The 11,872-nt window shown below is 32.0% G+C and overlaps 2 protein-coding genes across 2 annotated transcripts; one reads left to right on the top strand and one right to left on the bottom strand.

Annotated features, from left to right (window-relative positions):
- Positions 1 to 647: 647 nt before the first annotated feature.
- On the bottom strand, positions 648 to 2,792 carry LOC107906886 (pentatricopeptide repeat-containing protein At4g21065). The gene has a single exon (XM_016834027.2). It carries the CDS (start codon positions 2,637 to 2,639, stop codon positions 807 to 809), a length of 1,833 nt encoding a protein of 610 aa, XP_016689516.1. The 5' UTR covers positions 2,640 to 2,792; the 3' UTR covers positions 648 to 806.
- A 4,199-nt stretch (positions 2,793 to 6,991) lies between these two features.
- LOC121217577 (shikimate O-hydroxycinnamoyltransferase) lies at positions 6,992 to 8,762 on the top strand. The gene is made up of 2 exons (XM_041093219.1): positions 6,992 to 7,514; positions 7,588 to 8,762. Exons 1-2 carry the CDS (start codon positions 7,101 to 7,103, stop codon positions 8,473 to 8,475), a joined length of 1,302 nt encoding a protein of 433 aa, XP_040949153.1. The 5' UTR covers positions 6,992 to 7,100; the 3' UTR covers positions 8,476 to 8,762.
- Positions 8,763 to 11,872: the final 3,110 nt, after the last annotated feature.

The following is an 11,872-nucleotide window of genomic DNA, read 5'->3' as shown; positions in this document are numbered from 1 at the left end:
AGTTTGTGCCGCATAAACTTTGTTGTTGGTGAATGAAAACGATTTTACCTACTAAAGAAACTAGTAATGCTTTATATGTTACTGATGGATAATCATGGTGAATCAAATGGGGCAAAGACACTTAAAATGAAGAAGATTGCAAGGGATTCCTTGTAGTTCTTTGCAGTGGTTGAGTCGATTCTTTTTCAGCAAGGAGAATAATACCTGGTTGCGTTGGATTATGAGCATGATTTCAGTTTTTATGCTGGTTTGGTAGTATCTGAACAGATTTACCTATGGCAGTGGCTCCCTGTCGAATAAATTTCGGCTAACAAGTAAAGTTTGGCTGAAATGGCGAGAAAGGGGAGGTTTGGATATCCATTTTAAGTTCACATATTCATTCATACCCTTGGTTGAAAGCCAAAATTTGAGTTAATGAATTGATTCAATGACTTGCTTTTTAAGGCTTTTAACTAGTTTCACACCCCATGTCTCCTCCAGTCTACTGGCTAGTGAGTAGTGACCTAAAATTTTGGCAGCATTTCAAACCTTCAATATCGTTAATTGGGATTACCTAACTTTCACCTTGAGGAATATCTATCTATATTCTGATAAAATTTGGTCAGCATTCATTACTAAAGCATGATATTCAAGCGAGGATTTGCATAAAAAAAACAGTGAACTGTTTTATTTCTCTTGTACCTTAAACTAACCAGACAAGCATGTTACAGACAAGAACTCTCCATTCCAATGGAGTTCTACTACTTTGAAATACTTTGGTGATTAAAGAAGACTCGAGTAACATAGTTTTTCATCCTTGTCCTTTGTTACCAGAAATCCTTACATGAGCATAAACCATCCTTGAAATGGTGAAACCGACTCCGATCCCTTGCTATAATTTCTCGATTATAAATCTTTGATATAAACTTAGTGGCAGAATGACAATCATTACAAACTCGCAGGTTTTTCACAATCCTAATAGGAGTCCCTGGTGGAGTATTCATAAGAGCAAAAGCAATGGCCAGTTTTTCACTATGCCTATTCAAATTATCTTCCTTGTCTTCTTCATCGATATCAAGCATAACTTCCGAAGTAGAAGGAACATATCCAGCCCTCTTCATTTCTCTCCCCATCTCATCTACCATCTCAAATATTTCCTTGAACTGATTATGAGACATATCTCCAGCAACAAATCTATAAATCTTATTATTTAGCTCTATCATAGTGCTCCCTGGGATCTTTCTCATCCCCTTCTTTTCCATCACTTCCCTAGTCTTGGTTTTCTCCTCCCAATGGGACATCTTTGCGTATATATTGGAAAGCAAGACGTAATTGGCCTCGAGTGTAGGCTCGTTTTGTACTAGTTGTTTGGCAAGGTTCTCTCCTAGCTTGAGTTCACTGTGTGTACGGCAAGCATTTACCAATGTTCGCCAAACAATAGAGTTTGGCTCAATAGGCATCTTTTGAACAAACTCCACTGCCTCTCTAACATGTCCTGCCCTACATAACATATCTACCATGCATCCATAGTGTTCGATTTTAGGCAAAATAGCAAACTCCTTCCTCATCAAATCAAAATATTCCTTTCCTTTCTCAACAAATCCAGAATGACTACAAGCAGAGAGCAACCCAATGAAAACAACAGCATCTGGTTCAACCCCATCTCTTATCATCTCCTGAAACAAAGAAACAGCCTGCAATCCACGCCCATGCATGGCTAAACCAACAATGACAGAGGTCCAAGAAACAATACTTCTCTCATTCATGGTCCTAAACAATTTCAAAGCTTTGTCAACATCACCACACTTGGCAAACATATCAATAAGCGCATTATTGAGCTCTACAGATTTGTTCAGTTTTCTCTTTTCAATAAGAGACTCAACCCATCTCCCTAGTTCAAGTGCACCTATATCAGTACAAGCACACAAAACAGCGACCATTGTAATCTCATCAGGGCAAACACCTTGTATCTGCATTTGCCTAAATAAGTCAACTGCATCATTCGATCGCCCCAAACGAACATACCCACCAATCATAACGCTCCAAGGAACTGAGTCATTTTTCGTCATTTCATCAAACAGTTTACGACCAATCTGAATCCCTCCTTTGCAGCTACAATACATGTGTACCAATGTGTTTAAAACATGATTATTCCCATCAAAACCAAATTTTAACAATGACCCATGAACGGACTTGCCTAAATTCGAGTCCCCAATGCCAGCACAGGCCTTTAAAACAAAAGGGTACGTAAAATTATTAGGCAAAACTTGGCATTCAAGCATGAAATTGAAAACCCATAAAGCTTTGAGCTTCAAGTCCCCAGATTGGGCATAAGCTTTGATAAGAGTGTTAAAAAGGAAAGCATCGTAGAAATCGGTGTTGGAATGGGGTGAAAAGAGGAAGCAATGAGCGTAATGAATGGAGTTGAGGTCAGAGGATTTGGCTATAAATTTGGTGAGAATTAAAGGGTTGTTATGGAAACCCAATTTGAGAATTTGGGTTTGGAGTTGGAGGAGGTTTGAGAATGTGTTGCAAGAATGGAGAAGGGTAAGGAAGCCGCGTTCCGACGCAGCAATTTGAGTGCTGTAGCTGCCGGTGGCCGATGTTGCGATTGTACGGAGAAAAAACAAAAGCTTGGGTTTTGGGATTGAAGTTTGCATGTAGAGACGTTGGAAGTAAAGTCATTGCAGTTCATCAAAAATCAATCTTTAATTTCTTTCATAAGTGAAACCATAGATCTTAAAGAAGTATATTTCTCATCATGGTTGCTTTTTTCATCAAAAGACTGCAACCTGTGGGAAAGGAAAAGTTTCGGGTTTTCAAAACTCATACAATAAAAGAATGTTCTGGGCCGTGTGGGCTCCGCTTTCTCGGGGTCGATTGGGCTTTGCCTGTTTTTAGTTGAGCTTTATTGTAACGAAGACTTAGGGTTCTTCGCTTCGCTTTATGGAAAGGGCATTTACCGGTTGGAGTTTTTATTTTTTCTGATAATTAAGAACAATATCTTTTTTCTTTGTACTTCTAATTTTTTCCATTTAATTTTTACTTTATGTATTTTTTATTTTTAAAATTCTTGTTTTCTAAAATACTGTGTTTTTTGAATTTTTTGTTTTCATCTTTCTAGAAATATTTTTACATATTTATTGATTTTTAGATTTTTTAATAATTTAGATATATTTTTGAAAATTTACTATTTTAAATTTTTACACATTTTTTGTTTTTATTTAAAAATAATTTAAATATTTTTTCCACGTGTAATGACTTATTTATTGCGACTAATAATTCTATCATGTTTCAAATGTTACTTTCGTGGTTAATGAGATTTTGTCATGTTTTCATAGTTTAAAAATATTTTACCTTGAACCCTGCAACACCTTTATACTCGGTCTGATCGTATGAACTCGGTATAATAATATTATATTTGGTGCTAAATTGATTTTGGTTATACTCTATATAATTTAAACATTTATCCATCATATATTAACTTATTTAACCCAAAAATTGTTAATATAAATGTATGATGTTAGATTTTGTTTGAAAATTATTTTAGCTTTGTTTTTACTCAAAAGAGGGGAAAAGTGTAGATACCAAAACAAAAGGTATCGATACCTTTAAAAAAAATCTCTACCACTGTACAAAATCAATACCAAAATAGCATTCTGGAACTTTGAAAATTCAAATGTTGATGAAGGTATCGATACCTTAGGCCTAGGTATCGATACCTAGCCTCCGATATCGATACCAATGACAAAAATGATACCAAAATCACATTCTGTTTTGGAAATTTTGTATTTCAAAGCCTTGGTATCGATAGCTTAGGTAAATTTTGGCAAAAATCAGTTTAAAAGTTCACTAAACCCCCTGCAATATATTATATTCTTCTCAACACTTAAAACCAATTCAAAATGTATTAAAACTACTTAAAACCACTCCAAATCAACCATAATCATCATATTAGCAAACCACATTTGCAAACATACTTATAGTTTCAATAATTTATTTATAAACTTTACAATTTGGCCTTTGATCAATTGTGGATGTTTTAATGAGTTCCTTTAACTCATAATTAGTTCTATTGTAAATTTAATTATTACTAAAATGAGTTAATGATCTACATTAATTAACTTTACAATTTGACAACGAATGTGACATCAAAGTGCCTTGACTCGCTCGGGTCAGGTATCGGGGTGTTACACTAGTGCATATTTGTTGGGTTATTCCATTTTTAATATTTAACATATGGTTCTTATCATCATTTGTTAGTCTTTGTCTAAGTTCACTATCATTTGAATTTGAACCTACACCATTAAGATTATCAAAATCTCCTTCTTCCAGGTACTCTTTGAAGTATATGGATCATCTCAATTCCACCTATGATTGAAACTATAAAATATGCAACATGCTAATAAAATCCACCATGTTATTTTTTATGCTATAATAATGTGGTGATGTTAATATGAGAAATGTTTTATTATAACAACAAATGTCTTCTCAACCACATGTTGAAACATTTTTATAATAAGTAAATTAAGTCAAAATAATTTGAAGAAAGATTTATATCAGGTTATATCCCTTTTTATAATACATAAATTAAGTTAAGATAATATAAATTTTATAATATTCAACCTTTTATAAAAAAATTCTTATAAAGAAAATAAATTTTAAATTTTTTTATAAATAAATATATTATTTTTATAATAAACAACATTGAGGCATAAATAAATTATGTCATTCAACATAATTTTTTATAAATAAATATATTATAAAACTTTTAAAATATTAAAATTTTTTATTATAACTTTAGAATATTTTTAGGATTTAAATAATATTTCTTATTATAACTTTATAAAAATATACAAATTATTTTTATAATATGATTTTTTACAATTTATAATATATATATTTTTTGCCATAACCATCTCAAATGGTCATACATGTCATACTTATAAAATAATTTTTTAATATTGAATTTGGGTCCAATTCTCACCCCGAAAAAATGGAAAGTGTAATTTGAATGTTTTAATTATACTCAATTCTATGGGATTCACTAATTGTAATTATTATTTAACATGTTATTGTATAAATAATTACATTTAAATCTAATTATTGGGAAACTTTTCAAATATTATCTAAAAATCAATTTATTATTTACAATTTTATTCGATCTAACTTGTGAAAAAAATAATTATTTTTCTATCAATAAAATATTTATAATTAATTTCCACAACTACTTATCGTCATCAAATGAATCAGCCTTTCATTTCTGGATGGATTTGACTATTTTTCTTCTCTCGTGATATCGTGACGCCATAGACATAATGCTCTGAATGTCTGAGAAATTAACACCTGTAAAATTTTTTGGTTTGAATTATGGTATGTGCGAAATGGTGTTGTTGTGGGACTGGGATCGTGTTGGTTGGTAGTAGATTGTTTTTGGTTTTCTTAAGGGTTTCAGTAAATGTGTTTGAAAACTTATTAATAAAAGGAAGAAAGATGAAAGAGTGAGATAAGTAAACTATGAGACAAGTAAACTATGGAAGAGTGAGACAAGTAAACTATGTTAGCTTTTATGCATTTGACTCTCATCATCTAAATTTTACCTAGGAGGGTACGGATAATAGCTATCATATAAATTTGAAAACTCAAAATTTTTAATATAAAATATTAAATTCTAGTCATTGTTTTCTTCTATTGGACCTTGTGTTAAGTTTCTCAACACTACTTTTACAACCATACGTCTCTTTTTATTTTTTTAATATTTTATTACTATAACGGTTAATGAAAGTTTTAGCCAAATTCAAGTGTCTTTGAGAAAGTCAACGTGTTACCCAAGAAAAAACATCATTTCTAGAACCTAACGGATACTCTTATATAATTTATCGACATTATACTCAATTCTATGGGATCCACCAATTGTAATTATTATTTAAGCATGTTATTGTATAAATAATTACATTTAAATCTAATTATTGGGTATCTTTTCAAATATTATCTAAAAATCAATTTATTATTTACAATTTTACTCGATCTAACTTGTGAAAAAAATAATTATTTTTCTATCAATAAAATATTTATAATTAATTTCCACAGCTACTTATCATCATCAAATGAATCAGCCTTTCATTTCTTGATGGATTTGATTATTTTTCTTCTCTCGTGATATCGTGACGCCATAGACATAATGCTCTGAATGTCTGAGACACTAACACCTGTAAAATGTTCTGGTTTGAATTATGGTATGTGCGAAATGGTGTTGTTGTGGGACTGGGCTCGTGTTGGTTGGTAGTAGATTGTTTTTGGTTTTCTTAAGGGTTTCAGTGAATGTGTTTGAAACCTTATTAAAAGGAAGAAAGATGGAAGAGTGAGACAAGTAATCTATGAGACAAGTAATCTATGGAAGAGTGAGACAAGTAAACTATGTTAGCTTTTATGCGTTTGACTCTCATCATCTAAATTCTATCTAGGAGGGTGCGGACAATAGCTATCATATAAATTTGAAAACTCAAAATTTTTAATATAAAATCTTAAATTCTAGTCATTGTTTTCTTCTAATGGACCTCGTGTTAAGTTTCTCAACACTACTTTTACAACCATATGTCTCTTTTTATTTTTTTAATATTTTATTACTGTAACGATTAAGGGAAATTTTAGCTAAATCCAAGTGTCTTTGAGAAAATCAATGTGTTACCCAAAAAAAAATATCATTTCTAGAACCTAACGGATACTCTTATATAATTTATTAACATTATATTTAAAAATATGTCACAAGTAATTTGAATATGATTAGTTTTATTTTTATAAAAAAATAAATAATATTATATTATTATATTAAAAATCTATAAAGAATTCAAACCTAAAATAAATTTGAAGAAAATATCTTAAACATCAATGTTTAAATGTAGACAAATTGTGGTAGTTGAAAAATCCTCAATTGAATGCTCAGCCTATAAAAATTTACAACGTATATTCTTTGTAAGTTCATAGTTCAAATATTAATGTTAATCTGTTTCACTGATTTTATGTGGAGGTATATGAATGATATAATACTTTAGGGTTTGATCCAATTATAAAAGCTGATATTATGTTGGATATATTTTGTGTAGGGGCGAGAGATACGAGATATGGAGATTACTATAAAAGAGTCGAGCATGGTGTATCCAGCTGAGGAGACACCAAAGCATCGGCTATGGAGCTCAAACTTAGAACTATTGATGACACTGCATCATGTCCCTACTGTTTACTTCTTCAGACCAAACGGTTCTTCCAATTTCTTCGACACTCGTGTGCTTAAGGAAGCTTTGAGCAAGGTTCTTGTTCCATTCTACCCCATGGCTGGGAGATTGGGAAGGGACGAAAATGGAAGGATCGAGATAGTCTGCAATGGAAAAGGAGCTTTATTCTTAGAAGCTGAAACTGATTATGTAATCGATGACTTGATTGGCAATACCATGATAAATAGCTCAGAGCTTTGGCGATTAGTTCCAAAAGTTGATTATTTTGCTGAAATTTCGTCATATCCTCTCATTCTAGTACAGGTATTAATGTATATATACATTAGATATTAATTGATTTTTGAATAGTTTTAACGTCATATATTAATGTTGTTAGGTGACAAGGTTCAAGTGTGGAGGAGTTGGCTTTGGGATTGGAATACAACATACTTTAGCAGATGGTCCAACTTCGGTTCATTTCATCAACAGTTTGGCTGAAATGGCTCGAGGGCTGCCACTTAGCACTCGGCCTTGCATAGATAGGTCACTGCTTCGAGCTCGAGTTCCACCAACTCCAACTTTTCACCATGTTGAGTATGACCCACCTCTTTCCATGGCCGCTACTAAAGGACCCCGATCGGATCCTGAAACTACTGTCTCCGTTTTCAAACTCACTCGTGATCAACTCAACACTTTGAAAGCCAAGGCAAACAAAAACAGCGATGGTGGTGTTTACAGTACCTACAACAGCCTCGCAGCACACATATGGCGTTGTGTGAATAAGGCCCGATGCCTCCTTGATGATCAAGCAACTAAGTTGTACATTCCGATTGATGGACGATCTCGATTGCGACCTTCTCTCCCACCTGGTTATCTTGGCAATGTAATTTTTATGTCTGCCACGATAGCTTCACATGGTGATATACAATCTGAGTCGTTTTCGGATACAGCAAAGAGAATCCAGAACATATTGAGTCGAACAGACGATGAATATTTAAAGTCAGCTATTGATTACATGGAAAAAGAACCTAATATAAAGGCTCCAGTCCGAGGAGCAAGGGGGTTTCAGTGCCCCAATCTGAGTATCAACAGTTGGATGTGGTTGCCTCTCTATGATGCAGATTTCGGATGGGGTCGTCCCATATGGTTAGGACCAGCCAAAGTGTCCCAAGATGGGAAGACATATATACTACCAAGTCCGGCTAACGATGGGAGCTTGTCTGTTATGTCATGCTTGGATACTTCTCATATGAAAATTTTTGGGCAGCTTTTTTACGAGTTATAGAGGGCAATCGATTTCGATTGTTTTGCAGTTGTGTGCATTTTTATTTGAGCATCGTCTCTTGTTTAGTAGTGGGACCGAAAATAAGAGGAAAGACAAGACGGTATCAAAGAGGAAATTCCAATCGTCCAGTGAGTGTGTTCCTATTTCCCATGTATTTCAAGTTTATGCAAACGAAAATGCTGTTCAAATTTACGTTTACGGCATTCGTACATTGTATCACATTCATATATATCTAATAAGTACTTGTACTACTGTTCTTAAAGCTGTCTAATTGTAATAGATTTGGCATATTGAGTCAGAGCTTTGGATTTTAATTTTGTTTTTCTACCCTCACATTGAGTCAGTCCTGCACAACTCATAAAGTTACTTAACTGGCTAATACTGTTAAAATTCTGACACGTAGTATCTTTTTATTTTATATTATGTATAAACTCTCTAGTCTCTCTCAATTTTGATAATTGAGCAAAAAAAAATAGGAGCAGTTAATCCTATCAATTTTGGAAGTGAGTAACTATAAACAATTAATTATGACATTAATATTTTATGTCAATTATACATAATTTTGATTACTAAATAATAAATCTAGCCTATAATGTTTATATATTGTGTAAATGTTGACGGAATCAAGAAGTCTTACTCGCTAAATTTGTCAAATTAAGATCAAGTTGGCAAAATGTGTAAACTTTAAGGGTTGAACTTGTTATACTAGTAAAAAGTAGAGCAAACTACACCCAATGTCCCTAAACTATTAGTAAGTTTATATTTTGATCTTTCAACTTCAAAACATTACAAAATAGTCACTGAATTATTTAAAATTTTTCATTCAAACCACTAAGATATTAGCAAGTTTTTTTGTAACACCCCTAACCCTTATCCGTTATCGGAACAAGGTTACGGAGCATTACCAAACTTTACGAATTAAATACGGACATTTCCCAACCTTTGTTACACATACTAACTAAAACATGTTCTCAACATGATATAACATCAAAATTATTTCATTTACTTATACCTACCTATTTAACTCATTTCATTGATTTATCAAATTCTACTACTAATTACATAAACATACATACAATATATATATCATTCACAACCGCATTTCAAATTATATCATTGCTAATTCTACCCTATACATGCCATATAGACCAAAATTTATATTGCAAAAACTACCGGATTAAACTAGATTGTGTAGCTTGATGTGTTGATTCAATCTTCAAACTACACGTTAATATACAAGAACACTAAACAACACGAGTAAGCTTATTAAAACTTAGTAAGTTAAATATGTTAAACATTGATCTTACCGAATATAATATAATATAATAAATTAAATTGTAAATAAATCATACATTTTTCCCTGTCAAATACAATATAATCAATAGACACATTTCTTTCAGATCAATATCATTAATAATAATCTATAAATCTTTCAATTCAATCACATAAGTCTCTTACCATTTCTTACTGAATCGAAGAACGGCTTACGAATATGAGTACATCGTTCTTTTTGTGCCATAGTCCAACTATGGTCTTATACATGCATTGCTATGACCCTGCCGTGGTCTTACATTTGTAGTGCCATAACCCAGTTATGGTCTTATCATCAGAATGCCATAGCCCAGGTATGGTCTTACACATGTATCTATACTACCATGGTCCAATCATGGTCTTATGTTCAAGGTGCCATAACCTAGTTATGGTCTTTTCATTAAAATGTCATAGCCCAACTATGGTCTTACGTTTAAACATTGCCATGGTCCAACCATGGTCTTATCCGTCAATTCATACTTTGCCACGGAACGATCGTACTCAATCCTGTGTTCTACTCATTTTAAAAATTCAATTCAATTTTCATACTTTTACAATAATCTTAATCTCAACAACAAAATATGAATAAATATATTATACCATTCCTAAGTTAACAAATAATCAAGAAAGTTTAACCATATGAACTTACCTGGGTTGGATTGTAAAATTGGTAATAGTTCAGAGACTACTCGGCTAATTTTCCTTTTTCTCGTTGATTTACGAGCTATTGATCTAGAATGTAAAATTTTTCATTCATTAGCATATATTTCAATTTCAGTCCACTTCACAATTTATACCCTTCAAATTTCAAAATTACACAATTACCCTAACTTTTATAATTTTTTCAATTTAGTCCCTTACCAATTAACTCATCAAATGAGCTAATTTTTCTCAACTAACACTTCATCTAAATATTATAAGCTATTACACAGAATTTGATAAACATAATTTAATGCCAAACCCTAAGATTTAATCTTCTTCATAATTAGGTCCTAAAATCAATTTCTATTGAAATTTCTTGATAAAATCATCATATAACAAAATTAAAGCTTCAAATCCATGTTAATTCATTATAAAAATCCAGAACTCATCAATGGTAACTTTCAAAATTACCCATAATATCAAAAACTAATGAATTAGATAATTGGACCTAATTGTAAAAGTCTCAAAAACACAAAAATTACAAGAAAAGAGCAAAAATTGAACTCACATGATGCAAAAATATGAAAAACGAGCTTAGAGGACCTTAAATGGCAATTTTGGACTAAAAATTAGAAAAAGAATAGCCTAGAAAAGTATAGAATTCAATTTGTTTAAGTTAATTTCACAAAATTTTCAATTTTACCCTTTAATCACATGATTTTTGTTCTCTTTTCTGCTTATGCGGCCTCATGCCTTTATTTTAGGCATAATTTCTCCTTAAGTTCTCCTTTATTCATTAATTAGGTCATTTAATTACTATTTCTTTAATTAGCAAGTTTTGTACATTTTTCAATTTAGTCCTTTTTAGTTAATTAACTATCAAAACGTTAAAATTTTCTAACGAAACTTTAATACTACCTTAATGACACTCCATAAATATTTATAAAAATATTTACAGCTCGATTTATAAAATTAAGGTTTCGATACCTCGTTTTCAAAACCAATTAATCAAACAAATATTTCTAAAGCATAGTTCACTAATTCAGAAGCCTTCCTAAATTCACAATCGACTCATAAACACTATATAATAAAATTTATGAGCTCAGTAGTCGGATTTAGTGTTCTCGAACCACTGTTTCCGACACCACTGAAAATTGGGCTGTTACATTTTTATTTAAGTCCAAGTAGTGAGCTCCAAGTGACGATTAGATGAACGGTACAGTAGATCAGTACCCATCAACGAGTAGAAGAACATACCTTAGATCCAAGTTGATCTAATGGTCACTGTCGGAGATCGAAGAAGATAGCTGTTTGAATTTTGTTTCGCATATTCTTACTGTATAAAGTTGTTTGAGGAAAAAAAAACTTAACTATAGAAGAGAAGGGGAAGAAAAGCTTTCAATTGGTACAGTTAGCGCGAACAGAGAAGACCATGCAACAACGA

The sequence above is a fragment of the Gossypium hirsutum genome, chromosome D05 (genome assembly GCF_007990345.1).
Source record: "Gossypium hirsutum isolate 1008001.06 chromosome D05, Gossypium_hirsutum_v2.1, whole genome shotgun sequence".
Taxonomy (NCBI): Eukaryota; Viridiplantae; Streptophyta; class Magnoliopsida; order Malvales; family Malvaceae; genus Gossypium; species Gossypium hirsutum.
This window is presented reverse-complemented; position numbering and strand designations above follow the sequence as displayed.